The sequence below is a fragment of the Vidua macroura genome, chromosome Z (genome assembly GCF_024509145.1).
Source record: "Vidua macroura isolate BioBank_ID:100142 chromosome Z, ASM2450914v1, whole genome shotgun sequence".
NCBI classification, from domain to species: Eukaryota; Metazoa; Chordata; class Aves; order Passeriformes; family Viduidae; genus Vidua; species Vidua macroura.
In genome coordinates, this window is record NC_071611.1 from 258,460 (window position 1) to 279,780 (window position 21,321).

The following is a 21,321-nucleotide window of genomic DNA, read 5'->3' on the forward strand; positions in this document are numbered from 1 at the left end:
GCAGCAGTGCTGTGAAAACTCTGCTCCCCCCAACACCTTTGTGCAGCTCTGTTACATCAGGAGCATCACCAGGCTTTTCTGGATCATGATGCAGTGCTTTAGCTATGTGGGCTGAGGTTAAACAACAGAGATGCGGTGGCAGGGAAATCAAAGTCGTGGAAAGGCTCTGCAGGCAGGGAAACGAGATTGCTGGAATGGAATCAGGGAAGGCACGCTGACATTTATTCAGCCTGAATTTTCCAAAGGTACTAAGTACATTCTTTCAACTGGCTGATCCCAGCAGCACTTACACTCAAGAAGGCTTTAGGCCTGGCAATACGTGACATCATATTTTTGCTTCAATGATTTTCCTAATGTTATGGAAAAAAGTAAGATCCGCTGTAAGAGTTCTAAAAGCCACTTTTCTGTGACACGAGACTTTGTTCTACTGGGTAATGATCTGAATCCTGAGGGGAAACATGGCTGTGCACTGACCAGAGGGAACAGTAAGGTGCTTCATGCTTAGGCCACTGACATGCTAATTAGTGGACATTAACTACTCCTAACTTCTGTAAATTAATCATCATTTACACCTACACATGTCCAAGCACTTTTCCCTTGCTGAGACCAAGAACCTTCACACCTGCTCAATTTTCAAGCAACACATTTGTTTGTAACAGAAAGGAGAGCCAAGATTATATTGACTAGTTCATGGGGATCAGTCACTAATATTTACTGCCAGATTTTTTAATGTGGGTAATTTAAACTGCAGTCAGTTGAAAATCCAGTGGGTAGTTGGTAGTATGAACTCTCTGGGTGAAATTTCAAGAACACAGAAAAAAGCTTGAAAAGTTTGTTACACGCTTTGTTTTTTTAATTTATTTTGTTTGTATTCTGGAATTCTGCACAATGATTTGATTAGAGCAAAAACCAGAAAAGCCAGAACTCCAGCACTATTGGCTGCAAATGTCTGGTCAGAACTGCCAATCCCCATTAAATTTAGGAGCAGGACAAAAGGTAAGGAAGCCTTCTGGCCAGCTCCAAGCTCCCAGGAACCCTCTGCAGGAGCCTGCCTGTGCTGGGAAGGGAACACACGGTGCCAACTCCCACATCAGCTCCGTGGAGAATGGAGCTGGCGCTGCCAACCGGCGGCTCCGCATTCTTCCCTCCCTCCTCTTCCCGCATCTGTTTTGGCTGCACCTGGCACAGGGAGCCCAAGTGATGTCACCTGCCCAATCAGGCCCTCTGGAACTCACTGCTGGCACACAAACACTGCCCAGCACAGCCAGCTCGGCACCTGGGGGCATGAGGAACTGTCCCACCTGCTCTGGCTGCTGTCCCCTCCCGAGCCTTCCCAAGCAGTGCCAGGCAACACGACTGAGACACTTCAGAGAGATCAGGTCCTACAGTGGGATAAAGATGCAGCTATTCAATGGGAAAGGAAAGAATTTCACATTCTTACCTACACACTGGCCAAAGATGGGCAGCTGGTTAATTATACTGAATTCACAGGATTTACAAGCTTAGACAGGGACAGCAACCAAAGCTCCTATAGAAACCCTTTCTCCCCTCCTCTTTTTAACTGAGCCTTTGTGAAGGGACAACAGAAGACCCAAACCCCAGCACAATGCAATGTTAATTCCTTAAGGAAAAAACACTGTGAGGCTTACTGGGGGGATGGCAAGAGCAAGAGTAGATTGATTTCAGTTCCCTCACTAAATATAAAGCAGGTAAGGTTTGCTTTCCTCTAAGACATTTGCAGTGGGGTGCTGCTGCAAGGCCAAAAATATATTAAAAAATGGTGACATCAGACCAAAACAAATCTGTTAAGACCAGTTCCCACAGTGAAATGTTTCCTGGAAGGTTTTCCCTACTCAGCCAGTGTGCCATTCCCCACATTTGCAAACAACAAAACAAAATAGTATTTCACTTGCTCAGTTAAGATCAGGTACTTTTATACAGTAAATTAAAAACATGAAATAGACCTCAAATAATGTCACCACAAATTAACTGATAACTGAAAACCTCTTTTTCATACTTCATGTGTTACTAAACCCTTTCAGAAATTGCTGGTATCCAGCCTCACATCAGAGACAAGGCAACTGCTCAAAATTGGAAACAGAATTTATTTCATTATGCAATTTTTATGCACAGAGCTGACTCACAAAAGTATACTTAGGCCCTGGATAACATCCAAGTTAATAATTAATTATGTTTTAAACTACTTTCAGTGTAATCCCTAATATTTCTCATTCTACCTGTTCTTTTTTAATGCTGTAGGTGTGACTGCACATGAATGACTGGTGAGCAAAAAGGGCAGAAACAAGGAGAGACTGACTATTCGACGCACGCATGCTAAGAGATAGACGCAATCACAGAGTCAGCAGCAGATTTATTTTCTAAAATTAATGATCAAAAGATTAGTCTTAAAATAAAGCATCTTTGAGGTGCTTGCTGAACAATAATCCTACAGTACTGTTCATCCTGGAATCAGGAGAAAATCCTCAGCATACTTCCAAATGCAATTCAATAGAGCAAGCAGATACTCAGTACCTAAGCATCTCACTGCCCCAGAACCAGCAAAGCCTGCCTTTGCAAAGGGGTACCAGCCCCAGGAACAGCAGGAAAACGCAGATGATCTGCAGGTCTTCCTTCCCTAATGGCTGCCATGCACGTAGAGGCAACCTTTGGGGAGCACAGAGTGTCCTTCCAGGCGCACAGCTGTGCTGAGCACGGCCCCTGCCTTCGGCAGCACAGCTCTTTCCCACACAGGCATGGTCAGACAAAGCTCCGTTTGCAGCTCAGAGCCCTTTGGGTCTTCCTTTCCCCTTTTTCCACAGGATGAGTGACAGCACTTGAGACAAAGCTGACAATCCTGGCAGGTCATGGAGCTCAATCTCTCTCTCACTGAAGATAAAACTCCCACCTTACAACAAAGCTGTAAAAATTATTTTCTATAATCCATAAAATACATCCTGGAAGTTTTTATTTCCAACCCAGGTTGAAAGGGAAGCTGCAGCTTTCCACCAAAGCACTGACAGCTCTGGACTCACACCACAGCACAAAGTGCAATTTCCATTTTATTTGAACAACTCATATCATTCCTTTGCCTTCAGCTCTGGAAGCTTCTCCCACACACCCTTTTAATTTTTTCATTCCTTTCAGAGACAAAAACTTGGCTGGTCATAATGCCAGGTTAATTAATGCTTAATTAATTTATTTTTCTGTACTAACTGCTAACTCTTGGAAGATCCCAATGCCATCCTGGTATTCATCCTGGACTTCAGATGAAGAGATACAGTAATGTATTTTACAGTGAGATTTAATCTGGAAAGTAACTAAACAGGATAGATTTGGCTTTGGAATAGCTGCTGAACTAAAAACTTCAGTTCATGTGCAGAACTTCTGTTTATGTGTACAAAACATGCACATTCTGAAACTCATCATTACTTGACAGCTTTTCTCAAATAGAAAACCAGCTGAACAGCACAAAAAGCAATCAACACTCTCTGCTTTCTTATCTGTAATTTTCTGTGGCTAGATCTGCACCAAGGCAGCTCTGGCTGGCACCTGCAGCGTTAAACCCGTGTCAGCATTTCCATTATAAATGCTCCACTTTAGAGATTGCTGTGTACCCAAACTCACATACAGATTTTCCATGCAGGAGCAAAGAGTTTATTAGTGCTATTTTAAAAAGTGAAACTATTTCCATCTCTGCTGCTCCAAGTTTTATTCTGGTTTCTTCACAGAAAAGTAGCAACTGTCCAGATACAGTTTTCAAGGAGAAAAAGAAAAATGCCTGACACAAAATTCAGAATCCCAGGGAGCTCTGGGAATGTGGAGGGATGAGGTAAAAAGACAGCACTGCTGATTCTTGACTCTGAAAACCTGACTAATAGTTACAGGTGGGTTTCTTAATTCTGCAAGCTAATTTACAGTACTTACCATGAATTATTTGTCCCCCACCCACAGGGGGAGAAGAAAAAAATCAAAATTTATTCAGGTCCTCGGTACTTCCTGCCTTGAAAACCAGCTCCCGCTCTGCTCAGGTTTGAGTGTGCCCACCTGCCCCCTCCCCAACAGCCAGAGAGCTTCAGAGCAGGCATGCAAGCTGATGGACACCAGAGTTAAGAAGGGGGGCAAGTGATTTATTGTTGAGAAGAGCTGATTTTGTCCTTAACAGAAAAGCTAGAGACCCAAGGAATGGAATTCATCATCTCTACCTGCAGCTGTCAACAAAGTCCTTATCTGCAGAGAGCTGAGGCTTTCCAGATGGCCATCTGCACTCCTTGCAGAGCAAGTGGAGAGCCAGGAAATTCACAGCACTATTCATTTGAACCATTTAAACCTCCAGCTAAGGCCACATGACTTACTTCCTAGAAATGCCTGTTAGGAGTCCAGGTAGCAATCCCTGAAGTAGGAGCAATATTTATTCTAAAACGATTTCTAAGAAAGGAGAGGAAGAGCTGAGCTGTGGGAAATGCAGGCTTGCCGAACCCAGAGGTGCTGCTTCTGTTTGTTTACTAAATGCAATTCAGTCCTACTCCTGCAACACTTTGTCAGGGCACGCTGTTTTTTGCGCACAAAGATGCCTTTGTCAGCTCTGTCCAGCAGTTGTCCAATACATTTTTGAAGTGTTTCCCACAAATCCAGCTCTGCAGTCACAGCCCTCAATGATAAACAACAGCAGTATGTGGAATATGCACAGTGCACAGACATTCTATTGCACGGCATATAAAATATCAGAGCAGGCGAAAGAATTTGCAACAAGGCTTCCAAACAAAATTTTTCACAGCTTGACATGAGCTCAGCCTTTACTTAATATTTTACTCTGTCTGGTAATGAAAGACATCCTGCCTGCCCCAAAGCACTTGTCTGAAAGAGCAGATATTTGAAAGGTCACAACCACTCAGAGCAGCAGGACTGCAGACGCCCGCTCGGATGTTTGCTCTGAGATAAATCAGGCTGCAGCAGCTGCTGCTCCCAGCCCCGGCCCAGGCCCTATATCAATCACATACACATAAACTTCTTGCACTGGGACACACCACAATTATTTTTCTTTCACACTATCAGCTATAAACCATGGCAACCTCTCCCCTCAGCTCTAGAGATCAGATATTTCAGGCACTGCCTTACTCACATCACAGATCTTCCAAACAAACTTCTGTGGGACAGATTAAAAATGGCACCTTAACAAGTAATGTTCTGTGGTCAAAAAATGCAACAAAACTCGCACCAAGACGCTTCCATCCCCCACACTTCCCATGGCATCCTGCCCAGTCCATCACCCCTACCCACAGTATGTCGGGATTTACTACAAAGATGAGAAACACCACAAAAAAGGCTTAAGTTAGTTCTTTTCCTTTGAGAGTTTCTGCCCTGCAGGATTCAGTGCCATGTGAGCTGGGCACCTCTGTGCCTGCCACACTGCACAGCTGCCTCAATCCATTCCTCACGGTAACTCAAACCAAGAGCACAGAGGAACAGATTTCCTCATTCTCCTCTGGGAATACTGAAGCATGTCTTTGGGATGGGAATTGTTACTACAGGGGAGATGAAAACAGGGACTTTGAGGGGAGATCCTTTAGGGAAATGAGAACTGTTGCACAGACCCCAGGGCACATCTCTGCAAACCTCTGCTGCCTCTGTGCAGGTCTGACACCCCACACCTACTTATAGAACTGGCTGTAGTGGGTCTCCATGAACAGCTGATCTTGGAAAGGAGCAAGGGATAATAAAGAGGAAGGGAAAATCAGACATACTTTTTTCTGCTCCCTTACGTGTCCTGGAACCAAACCTGTACCAGGAAGGGATTTCTTTCTGTTTTACACTTTCAAGAGCTCCAAAGAAAGTTGGAAAAACACGGAGTCCATAAGCCTTTCTATAGGAAAGCTGCAGAGTCACCCTGGCCTTGCTGCAGGGAGCAGCTGTCCCTGTGCTGCATTTCAGTGCCTGAGAGCACAGGAGCCATGGAGCCTGAAATCTCCTCAGCAGCCGTGCCACAGCTGGAGCCAGAGCTCGCTATGCTAAATACAGCATCCCTGAGCTGGGAACTCGAGTGGGCCGTGTTGGATTGCACGGCAAAGCAATTTAAGCAAATGACTAATCTAAACCCTTCAGTTTCCTTCCTACTTTAGGCTTTGAAAAAGTGGCTGAAAAACATCAACCATCAATCCTCGCCTGCTGTAACAATGCAAATCCAGAAGATTAATTTTGCCATCCTAACACCAAATCAAGGCAAATCCAAACAGACTGTTTACTGAGCTGTGTCAAGCCACTTGCACTTGGAGCTGGATCAGGACTTGTGGCATACAAAAGGCATGACATGTTTTTCACTTCCAGAAGGAAGAAAGAAAAATTACTATAAGATTACTACAAGAAATTACTAATAAATATTATTTTTTTCCCTGGACTTCTTGGTACCTTAACTAAGCCAGTACTTTGATTGAAGTTACCCTAAGATTCCCAGTCTTAACAACTATTTCATTACAATACACATTTTAGAAGTGTGTAGAGGTATACGTGCATCCATTACACTTAGAAAGTGCCAAAGTATTTGTTTTTAAAACCAGAGTGCATGAAGAGTTCTCTATGCAGCAAGATCTCAGCCAACTAAACTAACAGGAACATTTAATTTGCTATTTGAATGCTCTGATTTTAAAAAATCTTTCCAGCTGACGTAACGGTGAATTAAGAAACATGTGACAGTAAGATCTGAAAACATTACAGTGGATGTAATCATAACTGAGAGCAAAGTTACATTAGCTTAGAAATAAAGATGATTTGTGGCTTGCTCCACAGAAAGGCAGAACATTCCAGCGCTAACAATGGAAGTGCTGCAGTTGGCTCCAGTCTGGCAGCCTTTGTAAGGCAATCGGTGTTTCACCAGCACACGCACTTCACCAGCACAGCACGCTCAGCATCATACTTACTGCGGTGCCGGCTGCCGTAGGACCAGGCGTGCCACGACCCTCCTTACCAACACCCTGACTTTGTTCTTCCGGCCCACGCGTGACAAGAATCCTGAAGTGCTGCTGCCTCATGTTTTGATCTGGTCTGATTTTAAACAAGCATCCCTGCCCTTGAGGCATCCGCTCTACTGAATTGCTTCTAGGTATTTCTGCCCTGTTCCTGCTGTTTCCAGGCAGCTCCGAATTCAGCCCATCACCTGTGGGGCTAATTCCTTCTGCTGGTGGCTGGACAGGATAGGAAGTACTCCTTTCCAGCCGTATCCGAGGGTACCTGACCAATCTGTCCCCTTTTGTTCCAGTAAAGCCAAAGTTACCTCCACCTCCTGCGCCTGTACTGCTTGTCTGTGGCTGCTGTAACTGGAGAACAAAGAACTTTTTCCCTGAATTTGTTGACTGATCTGGCACATGCTGCAAGGACCAGCGCCGGGGTTCAGAGGTGGGAGCACTATTTGGAGCCTCAGGACCAAAGGGAAGTAGAGTAACTTGAGGCACCTCTGCACTTGAGGCCCGATGCTGAATTCTCACACCACTTATGTTTACACCTGAAGCCGCTTCACTTGCTTCTTCTCGTTGGGCAGTCAGCAGAGCCTCCTCACTCTGTGGATTAGTACTACAAAACATTCTACGATTACAGCAAACAGTTCCATCTGTCTGCTGCCCCAGCTCTTCCGTCAGCCTGGGCGAAGAACTTTCAGGAGTCACCTGTGGAGCGCTCGGAGAAGAGCGCTTTTCAACAGGGGATGCATAACGCTCCCTGAAGTCTGAGAATTTCCGGGGAAGCGTCTCCTCCGGAGACTCCAGGGCCGCGCACTCGTCGGCGCAGCCGTCGGCAGCTTTGCGCTGCAGCGAGATCTGCATGGACGAGCTCCTGGTGGGGCGTGCGTCGACGCCGTTCAGCAGCTGCGGGATAAACATGGATGTGCTCCTTTTCAAGGAGCCCACTTCGTGCAAATCTCCATCGCCGCCATAATCCGCTCCGTGCCGCGAGAACGCGTGAGGGCTGCTTCTTCTTGGCAAGGTGTGGAATGCCATGAAAAAGTCATCTTCTCTCTCCCGGGCAAGGATCTCCGATTCGGGGGCTGTGTTGCTTCTCCCAGAGCCAAAATGAAACCGCAGCCGATGGGCCATGGTTTTACAGAGAGGAGAAAAGGAGAGGGAGAACAGCAACAATTCAGGCACTGCCAGAAGTTAAAAACCAAAGACATAAACTCCGAGAAAGTGTCCCATCTGCCAAACGGTTAGCACTGCAGCCCTGGGAGCGACAGATAGCAGAAATAGCCCAAGTGGCAAGCAGCATTCCAGGCATGATTGGGCAGGAGCAGTCAGCGCTCCTACACTCACAGTGACATAGGGTAGGATGGTGGGAGTCACGTGGCCTGGTTCCCCCTCTCCAATGTAAGTGTGTGAGGAGTTTGTTTTTTCCTTTTTTTTTTTTTTTTTTTTTTTAATGCCAGCAAGAGCCTGAAACAGCACCTTCCCAGCTGCTCCTTTTCCATCAGGGAGGAGCGGCCCCAGCGGGAGAGCTCTCGCAGCTGACTGAGGCAGCGAATACACTCAGCACTGCTATAAATCTAAACCACATCAGATTCACAGGGCACACTTGGAGAAAGCACTTGCAGAAAAATCTAACTACAACAAAACACTTCCATTTTGTGTTAAAAGTTTAAGTCAACACCACATGCAAATGAGGAAAATTCTTTCAAGCATAACATTTTGGTGTGTTACAGCTCTGGGCTGTCATGGCAGACCAGGAATAAATACAACATGGTTATGCTTTCAATTTTAACCATGCCCATAACACAATTAAGCAACAAACTTTTGCCTTTAAAAAGCCCCAAAAGCAATATAACCTGCAGTTCCCTTTGAGCAACTACAAATTACAAATGAAGCAATCATACATATGGCAAAGATCTCTCACACAGTAAAACCAGTAGAAACATGCAGGACAGCAAGACAGAAAGCTCCTTTTCCAGATTTACCAGGCAGTACAGGTGAGGGAAAAGTGGAGCTGGGTGTTGCGTGTCTGTTTGTACTGATTTGTCCCAGCCCCTGCACAGAACTGCCTGCTCCTGGCTGGCCTCCAGCGAGGGAGTCAGCAATGCCACCACGCGTGGCGCTGCCAGCAGAGTACAGTTACACTCTGAGAGCCAGAAGAGCTCAGGAGAAGGACAGGCAGACAGGATACACCAGAACATGAAACAACCACCTTAAATCAGCTCTGCTACAACAGAGATACTCAGTGCCCTGAGGGCACTCACGCTTCTTAGCATATACCAGAAAAGAAACTCTGGTTAAGCAGAAGGCAGCTCCATCTCGGGGCCTGGACAGCTGTTCCCTGCGAAAACTGGAAAGCCTAAATCTTGTCAACAGTTCTGAAAACATGTATGTGGTGGGTCAGTTCTCTGCTGAGACATCTGAACTCTGCTTACAAGCAGCTTGCTTTCAAAAGCCAAAAAATTACCAATCCCAAGAGAAATGGCAGCTCAAACTGATCAAACTGCCAGCAGCCAGCACAATCCCACAATTTTTATGTGGATTATGAGACGCAACAAAAATGCGAACAGCTTCCACACAGCAATGGTCCTGGAGATTGCCTCGTAGAAGCACAGGTGTTGGTATTATTTTATCTTATTTTTCAGCTAAAACATGTTACTCAATAACACGGTCTCTGCATCCAAAATGAGCATGCATCACATTTACTCTGTTGAGATTGGGGAATAGAAAGGCAAAAACACCTCCAGAGACAGAGTGTGCTTTGGTAATTTGGGAACAAGAAGAAGAAACTAAGTCCTTCCAACAAAAGCCATTTAAGTATTGACAATAAGTATGTGAGAGTAAAGCCAAAATAATCAGTTCAGTGTCTCCTCATTCTATAAACACAACCTGATGGAAACCTGCTATTCTCCAAACCCCCCAAAGGAGTCACCTTGCTGTAGATCTCCTGCAAGGAAAGCCATGGCTCCTAACCCCAGGTGCTGCCTTGGCCAGGAGGTTCCAAGCCCAAGGACAGACTGACTTTGGAGGCAGAACAGAAGGAGAATACACACAAATTGGTTCAACAATAAAAGGTGCTGAAACTGCCAGGGTAAGGCCAGTACTGCACACCCAGACTCGAAAATCCAAAGCAAAATGTCTGAAATAAGTATCCCAAACCTGTCATTACCCAGCTGTCACTGCATACAAGCTTTTTCTCTAACCCACCTTCCTGCTCCTGTGGCACCTTTGCATTCCAATGGCACATGGCAGTTTGAATAGTGCAAGTGGTCATTATGATCATTATCTACAAATAAATATGCTCCTGGTCAGCCACTGTAGAGGCACAGTGCCACTGGTTCACCAATTTACTTCCTCCTGAGGAAAGATCCAGTCATTCAGCTGCCAAGTCCTCTTTCTCCCCAGATTACAGCTTGTGTGGGTTCCTTTGCTCTTTATTTATTAGGAAGATAGAAGGAAAGAACCTATTTGTTCAAGAGAGATGCTTTTATGTTGTTTTAATGAAAGTATCTTCGCAACTCTGATCCTAATCTTCAGAAAGCAAACAAGTTTCTCCAGCCCAGAAAATGTTAATTCCTGATCTCATGAACAGAGATTGTATTACAATGCTCAAAAGGCAAACCCCCAAGAGCCATCCGCCAGTGTGCCACCGCACTGGCACATTTAGCCCTGGATGTACAGAGGGACACTGACACTTTTCCCATGGATCAGAACTATACCAGAAGCTAGCAGCAGTCAGATGGTGAAAGCCTCCTCCAGAAAAGCTACTGCATCAGCCAGATGCAGGGAAAGACTAAACCCACTAACAACGTGAGCGTTGTGAGGCAGAGATGAAACCCAAGGGAGCTCCGTTCTGCCGCGACCTCAAACCTTCACGCATGCATTGTGCGTACAAGGTGCAGCTCTGGTAACCACCTCCCCAGGCAAGAGGTAGAAGCATTAAAGGACTGGAAGGGGACACTAAAATGATAAAGCAGCTACTTTATCAGCAACTAAAAAGGTCAGGACTTCATTGGTTTGAAGTGGAGAGGCCTGCAGAAGGACAGAGTGAGGGTTTTGCTGTCAGAGGGCTGGGTGAGGAGGACCGTTTTGGTCTGATCCAGAAGGGCACTACTTCAGTGCCCTTTTAGTCCCAGACTCAAATGTTTTTTACGCCTCTATTTGTATTTCTTGGCACACTCACTGAAACAACCATCTGAAGACACCTTTAAGCTGTGCTGTATTTCTATCAGCTGTGGCACACAGAACCTTGTGATTAGTGTAACATAACCAAGAAAACACTCACCAGTCTGTTTTCATCAAACACCTCGAACAGCAGCCGATGGTTGGTTGGGTTTACCTGTGAGAAAACCCAAATGTCACTGCAAGTTCAGTAACTGGATAATAACAATCTGGGTACTAGCTCAGGCAGCAATCAAACCAAGGTAAACAGGACAGGACTAACAGGTCTGATGTAAATCTTTACTTGAACTGGAGCACCAGAACCTTACTGCAACTGAGAAGAGCATGGGAGTTGACATGAAAGCTTGTATCTGCTGTGCTCAGTTACTGCATTTCCCTGGCAGAGGACCCCAGTCCCAGGCTGGACAGAATATCAGGGCTCCCTGACTGACTGATTGATTTATGAGGAGCAAGAGTTTTGCTGCATTTCTTTCAGAATTTCACATTCAGATATGTTTCTGACTGTCCATTGCTCATCATCTCTAGCCCATTTAGCACTCACACCCTTAAAACACCCAGCAGAAATCTCCCCAACACCTGAAACCAGCAAATATACCTCCAGAAAATTATTAAACTGAAGCAGAAAGACTGCCAACATTTAAAAGGACAAAATCAAACATAAAAAGAACTCTGTCAGAAAGACAAAACAGCTGCTATTAAACAAGTTTTACGGCATTTGATCCAGTTTATATATTTTTTCAGAAAAGCTTTGCAAGCTGGGTTACTATGACCAGCATGTTTAATTAAGAAAATTTAGAAATAATATACCACAATTCTGCGGGCTGGAAATGGACTTCCCAGTTTTGAGAAAATCAGAGAACTGTGACACACAAAATAGGGTCTAAGTTACTTTATTGCTGAGGGCATTCAAGATGTTTTAACAGAGCATCTGTGAACTATACCAGAGGTTTTGCAGCAGGGTTGTGCATTCCCTTTTCCTAAGATTTTAGATCTGTATTACTCAGCTGCAAACCCCAGAAAAGCTGTTTGGTGCATGTGTCCCAATAAGCATTCCCCATGACAGTGAGACCTGTGCATGGAACATTCCACTGGTGGCACTGCTGTCCCAGAGCTCCCCATCCCGGTGGCAGCTCCCGGCACAACTCCCGGCCAGAACAATCTGCCACATCAGCCCTCAGGCACTGCTCGAGGTTCATGTTTGAAACCCCCTGAAATTCTACCTGACCTGCTTTTGTGAAAACTACAGCTGCACTAAAAGTCAGAAGTCGACTGTTCTTTGGAAGAATATTGTGTGCAACCGAGTAGCAAAGTTACTGCCCTTCACAATTATATAATTGCAGGGTGGGAAACAGTTTCTAAGGAACATGGAGCCAATTCCTGCTGAGCATTCCATCCCCTCAGAAACACAACAGCAAGTACATCAGGGCAAGCAGGTCTTTGGAGTAAACATATAAACAAATAGAAAATAAGATTAGCTGTACAATCTATTTGATAAACAAATAGAAAATAACATTAGCTGTACATGTTCTAATAATGACCGCAACTAAAGAGAAACTTACTCTGAAGTAAAACTCTTCATTCCATTTAGGGTTCAGTGTCTGTAGAAGAAATAACAATATTTACATCTAATGTTTAATTTTTCTGGCGTGCAATTATAACAACATACATGCAAGTGACAGTTTTCTATGGAAATAAAGAGAAAGAAAAGCATGTAATAAAAGAAATTGAAAAATATATTGCCATCTAGAAATTCTCTATTGAGTAAACCAAATGTAGGAGGATATTTGAGTCAGATGATCCTAAAATAGACATTAAATATAAATAGAATTTGATGATTAAAAGACAAATCATTGAGGACCTATAGAAATAAAACTGAAGACATTTCATTCTCAAGATTCATTTAAACCCTGACAAGAAAAAAAGTAATTTTTAATCACAAAAGCAACTTTAGGGTTACAAGAATATGCTCCGATTTATACTGTGAAATAATCAGAAAAATTAAAAAAAAACCAAAAAAAACCCCAAAAAACCCAAAAGTAAAACCAAAAGAAAAGGTTATTCCTTGGAATAGGTAAGATAGTCTTCCAATGTCCTCCCAGCCCAAGGATTTTAATCTTAACAACCCGACTAAAATGCACAGATTAAACGTGCATATATATTGCCAGCTGAAGTAAGCTCAAACATGACATAATTAATTGATAAAAAAGAGATGAGAACTACAAACAGTAATTTGGGCAATTCAAGCTTGAGTAAGTATAAAAACAATTGGACAATATGCCCAGTGTTTTTGTGCTCATGCCAAATCATTCCCTCATGCTCTCACACAGCAGAGGTTTACGGGCAGAGCTGACAGGAAAAATTGGCTTTACACCCACAACAATTCTGTTCTAGTAGAGAAGGGGAATCTTGGCTGTTTATCTTACTCCTTGCTATAGAGCCAATAGATCCTCATTGCAGGACATGGGGGCTGGCTATACTGCATCTCACTACAAAACGGGAATATGGGACCTCACGGCAGAGCAGGAAGTACTTCTTGAAAGAAAAGACCACTGTAAAGGGCAGGTGAAGCAATGACGGGAAGAGTAGGGATGGGCTTGTGGGCGCAGAGAAACTTTCAGCTTTTTTCCCTGAAGGAGCACAATGTATTCAGTAAAAAAATAAATTAAAATGAAGCAGTAAGGAAAAAATGTTACATTTTAAACACTTGTATTCATCAAATGCTACTGCTGTTGCCAGGAGAGGGTACCTAAAATTTACCAAACAAAGCACTGCCTTAACAAGGGTTTTGAGGGCACTACTGCCCATTGATAATCCATCAATTCTGAATGCTGCTTAACCACACAATTCAGGGAAATCTGATGGATGAGGCAGCAGAGTCTTTGGTAAATGCCTGGTAACTCACAAAAACCTGTTCCACCTTTACAAGTCCCACTCTTAGTGGGCCGAGTCAGAGAGTGCAAACTTATCTGAGTGCCAGCAAAGAAGAAGGAATTGCAGGAATAGCTCCATAAAGGACATGAGCAGGGAACCAATAACAAAAACTCAACCTCAAGAAGAGTTACATCCTAAAAAGGGCAAGTGCTGCACACATAAAGGACTGCCAGGAGTCAAGCTGAGCTAGACCTTCCCGGGGTATTCAAAAAAGGGTTTTCATTCAACCCGACACAGAAAAGGAAGACATGGAGAGAAGTGATGCTCCTGAACACTGGAGCTCACTGGGGAGACTGGGCGTTCTCAGAGATGGAAAACTATTTTTAATATTCCATATGGGAAAGGTAGAAGTCTTTGGAGCTCAGTGCAGTCAAGGTGAAGAAATTGAAGAAACTGGATAATCTTCATTTGAACTTTTAAATTCCAGCAGGTATTTAAAGAACACACTGACCACATTACAGGATCAAAGCCAGCAAACAGCAAATCCAGCTTTCCCTACCTCAGCAGGGCATTTCAAATAACAGCTCCAAAACAAAGTATAAAACATTAATCAAACCTTACAGCTGGATTAACTATGGAGGGAGACAAATTGAAACAAAAAGCCTCAGAAATTTAACCCAGGTAGGTCATGCCACATGAAGCTGACATTCTTCTGGTAACTTTATTTTTTCAGAGTAAGAAAACAATGTGCATTTAACCCCTTTGGCTGTAATGAAGCACTTCCAGAAGCACAGTCCAGCTGTGCAGTAGGATACAGATCAGACAATGCACAGGACATGGAAAGGGGACACTGCAGTTCCTTCTGTTGTCCCAGAAGCACTCCTGCAAGGCAGTGCTGCACAAAGTTACCCATTCAACTGAGGAACACAAAAATGAGGAGAAAAATGAGAAACTTGTGAAAGGTGAGACACAGATACAGAGCTGAAGGAGGTAACTGCCAGTCAGTCATTCCTCAGATCAACTGTACTCGGTATTTTTTTAATGACTTTAACTCAAAATTGAGATAAGGTAATGATGTTTGCTATTTACAAAAGAGAGAGAGGACTGCAACTTGCACAGGGAGAATCCTGCCTTGAGATGAAATTTAACAATTCAAAGCAGAAATCACCAACTAGAACTTTCCAACATCTGAGTTAATACCACTATTACAGAAATGACTGAGAATGTCTGGGCTTTTTAATTGACAGTGAGAAGAAACAGTGAAAAAAGGCAGGTGCAGTCCTGGGAATGAAACAAGCACTAATGGCTAACCAGGAAGTCTTTGAAAAATCCCTTTTCCACATCAAACATGCCCTGGTTCTGGGACAAGTTCTGCTTGGATCTTCCACACCACTAGGATTCCACACTGGCTTTCTCATATCACCCAATGTCTTGATTTTAGAACCGCATCATTCCAGTTCGTGTTTTCAATAACAAAATTCTCCCCACTATTCTGTTTTGCAGCCATGATTTCAACTGAATCCCTGTTGATTCTAAATATCTCCATTAAAAAATGACAAGTCATTATTTTCCCTTACTTTTCATACAGCTTATGACTACTTTCCTCTCTGCCACCAGTACCAGTAAAAAAAAAAAAAAAAAATCCTTACAAAATCTTAGGGTCCTGATAATGACAAATATCCCCTGGTGGAATTTTGTTTGTGTGAACTAAAATTGAGAAATTAAATAAAACTCAAATTTGGTTCTAATTAAAAATGTAAGAAATCCCAAGCTTTTCTTACAGCATATCTTCTGTCATCCAGTTGTTTTAAATTCCCACATTAGGAACATATTTTGAAAATGGAAATTTTGAACAGAATGATCATTTTTGCTAAAAGTCAGATAAATGATAATTAAAGCAGAATTTCTCAGTCCTTTATTTCAGCCATGTCTTCCACTGAAATATGAAATTGAAAAAAGAATCTGTGAATGGTGCAGCCAAACTTTAGCGAACAATGTGCAACATTAGGTGCTGTCTCTAGGCCAGACACACTGAGGTGCAGGCACTTGTTCTCAGACTTTGGTTAGGAGACAACCACATCATCCAGTTGCTAGACACATATGTAATGATTTTAATTAGTGCTGCATTATGTTATACAATTGTGTTCCAGTGTTCTTAATCCTTCCAAAGCTATGGAATTAGAAAGAGTATGTACGTACCTTTTTGATAGTTTTTGTCTGCACAAGAGCAAGTTCTCTGTTCTCATCTGCTACATACAAGGAAAGTTTCACATACGGGTCACTGTAAAAGAAGACATCAGATTTAATGGCCTACAGTTGTACAGCCAAAGAGCACTGCAGAAGGAATTTTTCATTTAACTGGCTAACAACAGCACTTCCAAACACTCCTAGTGGAATTATCTTCAGTGAAAGCTCAGAAGTCTAGTAAGCTACTGACACATTGAAAATGAATGTTTGAATGTGCTCAGTTAAACATTGTTTTGTTATGTGCCATATGCCCATAACAGCAGAGATCATTCCCTGCAGCTCTGTCCCCGCTGGGGGCAAGAACTGCCTGCTCCCACACAGCTCCTTGCCCACAAGCATGCCCGTGGCACTCCATTAAAACCAGGCAGGGAAAAATGGAAGCCGAGGGGTTTGGAAGAGACTGGCTGCAGCTAACCCCTGGAGGCAGACAGGAAGTGCAACAGGAATAACTTTGAAGCAGTGGTTATAATTGTTTTGAACCATAAAACCAAGCCGCACAGTATCAGCAGTGATTCAGACAGACAGGGCAGAGAGCAACCTGCTCTAGTAGAAGCTGCTCCTGCCCATGGCAGAGGGTGGAACTGGATGGTCTTTAAGGCCTCTTCCAACACAATCCATTCCATGGTTCTGTGCTCTAAACTGGGAGAAAGAGCATCCTGCAGGAACAGATGAACTTCACACAGGTACTGTGTCAGGAGGTGGAACCGGAGCAGAGCCTCTTCACGGGGGGGGGGGGGGAATGGGTGCCTGAGTAAAACCAGGACTCTGACCTGCTCTGGTGCTTCCCTCTCAAGGCTGCAGCACACTCTGCTGGATGATGACCCAAGGTTTCTTGAAAGCATCAACAAGACACGCACAATACCACCAGACACTCAGATTTACCAACCAAGTCATTCAAATGCCGATACTTTTTGAATTTAAAGGAACTATTTTGTGACGCTATCACTACAGACCAATCAGCGCTTGAGTGTTCATTATACTGGATGTTCCATGTATCGAAAATAAAATGCCACAAAGGTGGAAACAAGAATAAACAAGACCTCTTGCTGGGTTCCTATCAGTAGATGCACATAAATGTATCTACTCAATCTGCAATTAAATTCAGCATTAAGCACCAAGGTTTAGAAGAAAGCAAAGCATCATTGTGATTATAAAGAAACGCTGGTGCTGCTTTGAATTGCCTGATGTACCGTGCTAATATTTACAGGTATCCTCCCAGATCTGGGTTATCAATCCATACTTGGGCAATGCTCTTTTCAGGAACCCTTAGACATACTGCAATTTTTCAGTGCTAAAATACTCTGGATGAATCTTCTGCCTAGAGAAAATGAAAACTGTGGCACAGTGGCAAAGATTATTTTTTAATCTATTTCTATTTTTAAAAAACTAGAGAATAAGCAAGTTTATTACAAATTTCAGTAAGGAAATTTTACCTTTACTGAACAGACTACTGGCATCTCTGCCTCCTCTAAAAGCAGGACAGAGTAAGTCAGACTGAGCTGTGCAGCCAAGCTCTTGGTCCTGAAGGTGAAGCTGGAGTTTACCCAAACGACTGGATACCTGAGACCGTTTACTTACGTGCATCTGTTTACTTAAAACAAACACGTAGCTGGAGGGAGACTGGAGACCAAGGAAAGCTGGCACTGCCCCAGGTGGAACTGTCTCACACAGCCCTGCACTGCGGCCACTGGCTCTGTGCCCCGGGCTGCCCACCCCAGTGGCAGACCAGCTCTGCACAGAGCTTGCACGGGAACACACCACAGAAGGGGTTCCAGTTGAAGGCAATGGGCCATGAGGAATACAGAGGTCCCCTCCCAGCCCCAACAGGCCAAGGGGAACACAGAGGTCATCCACAGAGTCAGACAGTTCTTCACACTGCAGTTACAGGAGCTCTTAGTGACCAGAATGCACCTGATTAATATTAAAATTCTTACGTTTGGAAGTCAATAAATAAAAAGCATTGTAATGCTTTTAAGAAACTTATGACTTAGAATCAGGTAAACAGATTCCAACAACCAAATAAACAGTCTAATTTGCAAGTGCCATTAACTGAGCAGCTCCAGATGAAATGCAGGGGTCTGTACAGCCCCAGTTGTCTCAATCCTGCTCTGTGGCTTTCCCGAAGGTAACACAACCGGCGCTCCTGGGATCCATACAGCTACCAGGGAAATGAAACAAGTACAGAGGAAAATAACACACACCAGCTGAGACTTCCTGGGGAGCAGACATTGTAATTGAACAAACTGGTGAAGGAATCAGAGAATGGGCAAAGAATGGAAGAAGGCAGAACCCCAATTAAGAACATAACTACAGCAGCAAAACAAAGTAACTGGGATCCCAGAGAACAGACACTACATGTCAAAGCAGCAGTAGAAACACTGAGGGAACTTTACAGTGGTTAACTGCACCCCGAAAACCCAGCTAACAGCAAGTATTCCAGATAAATGTGGCATCTTTGCAAGGGAAAATCAGTACCAACAACTTAGTACAAAGAGAGTTTGGCAGAACAACAGCCATCAAAACAATCTGAGGTTTCAAGAAATCCTTTTCCTGACCTCAGGAATCCCTCAGACATCCAGAATTACCTATTTTCCATGGTTTTGCCAACTTGCAGTATTTGGCACTTTCTTGAAGTTCAAGCAATTGTAGATATATAATTATCATCTTTCATTTGAATCTCAGCATGAAAAGGCAAGCCTCCAGCTCTTCTTCTAGAGGACAACAAAAGCACTGATGACTTAAAAACTCCAGTGAAAAATCTCAAGGAAGATCAGCCTCCTTTAAAAATCACATTACTTTAGAGCAGTGTGAAACTGGGGCCCATGAACAGTGTTCCTTTTGTTCACTTGAGTCATGAATCGCATTTGCTCTATACTTTTGAAACAGTTTTGAAAGCAAGTTTCAAAGTAGCTTCTGCCAGTGACATGATGTATTATTTACTTATTTTAAGCTCTAAAACAAGGGGGTGGAGAGCACAGGCACATGCGAAAGAACAATGGAACTACTAAGGCCTACATGGCTCTATTTTTATTTTAAAAGCTGAAACCGCCTCCCCACATATAAAATTTAGTAACACTTGTTATGCAAGTGCGTGAATGCCAGGCTTGTCACATGCAGGCAAACTTTGCATTTCAAAATAGCCCGACTAGTTTCCTTTTGAACAGTCTTGCACAACATAATTTTGCTTCTGTAAGAAATACAGAAGCATTCCCTTTGTGCTGCCCCTTTTCTGCCTCACATATCTGAAAGAACTGATCAACAGCTCCTGCAATTCCGGCTGCAGAAATACCAGCACACTCCAGCATGAAGGCAGAGAAGCCTCTTCCTCAAAGCCACATCCCAATCTGATTCTTTCCCTGGTCTTGAGGGGACCACTATTTGGCTATCGGTTAATCTTCATCCATCCCCTTTTCCCAGCCCCCCGGCCCATCCAACCTACCTGCACGCTCCTCAGCACAGGTATACGTGGAACAACATCCTTATGGAGCCCTTAAGGCACGTGCCTCCTCGTACTCCTAAGTCAGACAAGCTGAATGTTTCAACAACCCCAAAATGACCACCTTCAGATTTCTGTCAAGAATAGCAGAAGCCCTGGGGCCACCTCCTCCCCACGGGACTGGGATGGCTGAGGGCTCTGGGTTTGCCCGCTTTGGGGATCCTTCCACCTGTGGGCAGGTACGGAGGCAGACGTGCCCAGTACTCAGCGCTGCGGGAACCGACCTGCTCCGCATGGACACTGGTAAATCTGCACACTGCGGGCTCTACTAGGGGAAATGTGCTTTTACACATGACAAGCCTTCAAGAACACCACTTACAAATTCAGATCAGTAACATACACCGTCTTCAAAAACATTCATCTCAACGAGTCTCCACAAAATTATGGGAGCTGCTTGGACAGCAGTTAACCTCAGGGCTGAAAAGCAGGTTATGCTTGGCAAGAGGCAATTCCGTGAACCTGGAAATGTTTTTCAGAATCATTTAAACACACTTAGAGAAACTCTGTCTGTGCATGCACTTAGTGGAGCTTAAAAAATTCCAACATTTTTTTAAAATTCCGATGTTTTGCTTAGTCACTTTTAGATCCAAAGAAATGGGGGAAACAAATTCCCAAAACATGCATCATCGAAGAAGATTAGAATTGTAATGAGATACTTCTAACCAAGTTTTATGGAGAGCAGTAAAAACAATGTTCTAAGGCAGAACCCCTTACAGTCGCTGTCATTTTATCCCAATAACATTCCCCCGGTGACTTTCCCCACTCCTGCACAGTAAGGAGAAGCACAATAAGATACACAGCAATTAACTCCAGAGCACACTGGCTGTGTTTGCTCCCTGCTTTTATTTTAGCACAAGCCTTCTGGGTTTCATCTTTCTGCCTGTACTGAGTAACATCCATTAAGAGTTTTTCTCAAAGAGAAGGAAGATTTTGACCTCACTGTCATGCAAGTCTCATGTCCTGTGACACAAAGTGTCCAATCACACAAGGATAAAGGAACATCAGCTTCTGAAAAGAAAACACAACCTTACCTTACCCTTCACCGCAAAGCCAAACTTGCAATCCATTGTGCCTAAGCATCCCAAAATCTCAATCCTCCATACCAAATCCCAGAGTCATTTTACAAACCTCTGATTTCCCTTCCAGTGTTTTATTTTGCAAAGAAAGGCTCACACCTCTGATTCTAAAAGAAGTACAGCAAGGCTTTACCGAAGAGCTGCTAGAGATAATGACTCACATCATAGACAGCTGCGAAGAAGTGCCTGTGGGTGAAAAAAGGAGTTAAAAATTATACCTCAAACCCCACCTCCAGTGTCTCCACCTTCACTTACCATGTTGTGTTCTAATAAAGGGTAACCAGATAGATTCCTTTTGTATTCTTGCTCTCTTGGAAGTCTCCCAGAGCATAAAGAATATTTTAATCTTCCGAAACAGATGGAAGTGTAAATATGGGGTTTTTTTCCTCCCTGAGGCCATTTTTTTTTTTTTCAAAGGTTAAATGAATACTCTAACAGAATATGCATACATCAGCCCTTGGAGCTGAGGGGCTGATGTATGCATAGATCTTCCTATGCCATTTCA

The 21,321-nt window shown here is 43.6% G+C and overlaps 1 protein-coding gene across 12 annotated transcripts in view; it reads right to left on the bottom strand.

Moving 5' to 3' along the window:
- NEDD4L (NEDD4 like E3 ubiquitin protein ligase) overlaps positions 1 to 21,321 on the bottom strand; it is an 88,640-nt gene that overhangs the window by 37,297 nt on the left and 30,022 nt on the right. For 11 of the 12 annotated variants that reach the window (XM_054004446.1, XM_054004453.1, XM_054004445.1 and 8 more), the window contains 3 exons: positions 16,197 to 16,278; positions 12,686 to 12,724; positions 11,230 to 11,283 (listed from right to left, as the gene is read on the bottom strand). In XM_054004446.1, coding sequence (XP_053860421.1) covers positions 11,230 to 11,283; positions 12,686 to 12,724; positions 16,197 to 16,278 — 175 coding nt within the window. Of the gene's footprint in view, positions 1 to 6,911; positions 8,308 to 11,229; positions 11,284 to 12,685; positions 12,725 to 16,196; positions 16,279 to 21,321 lie in introns of those variants that run through there. The other variant, XR_008441545.1, reaches the window with a different exon arrangement.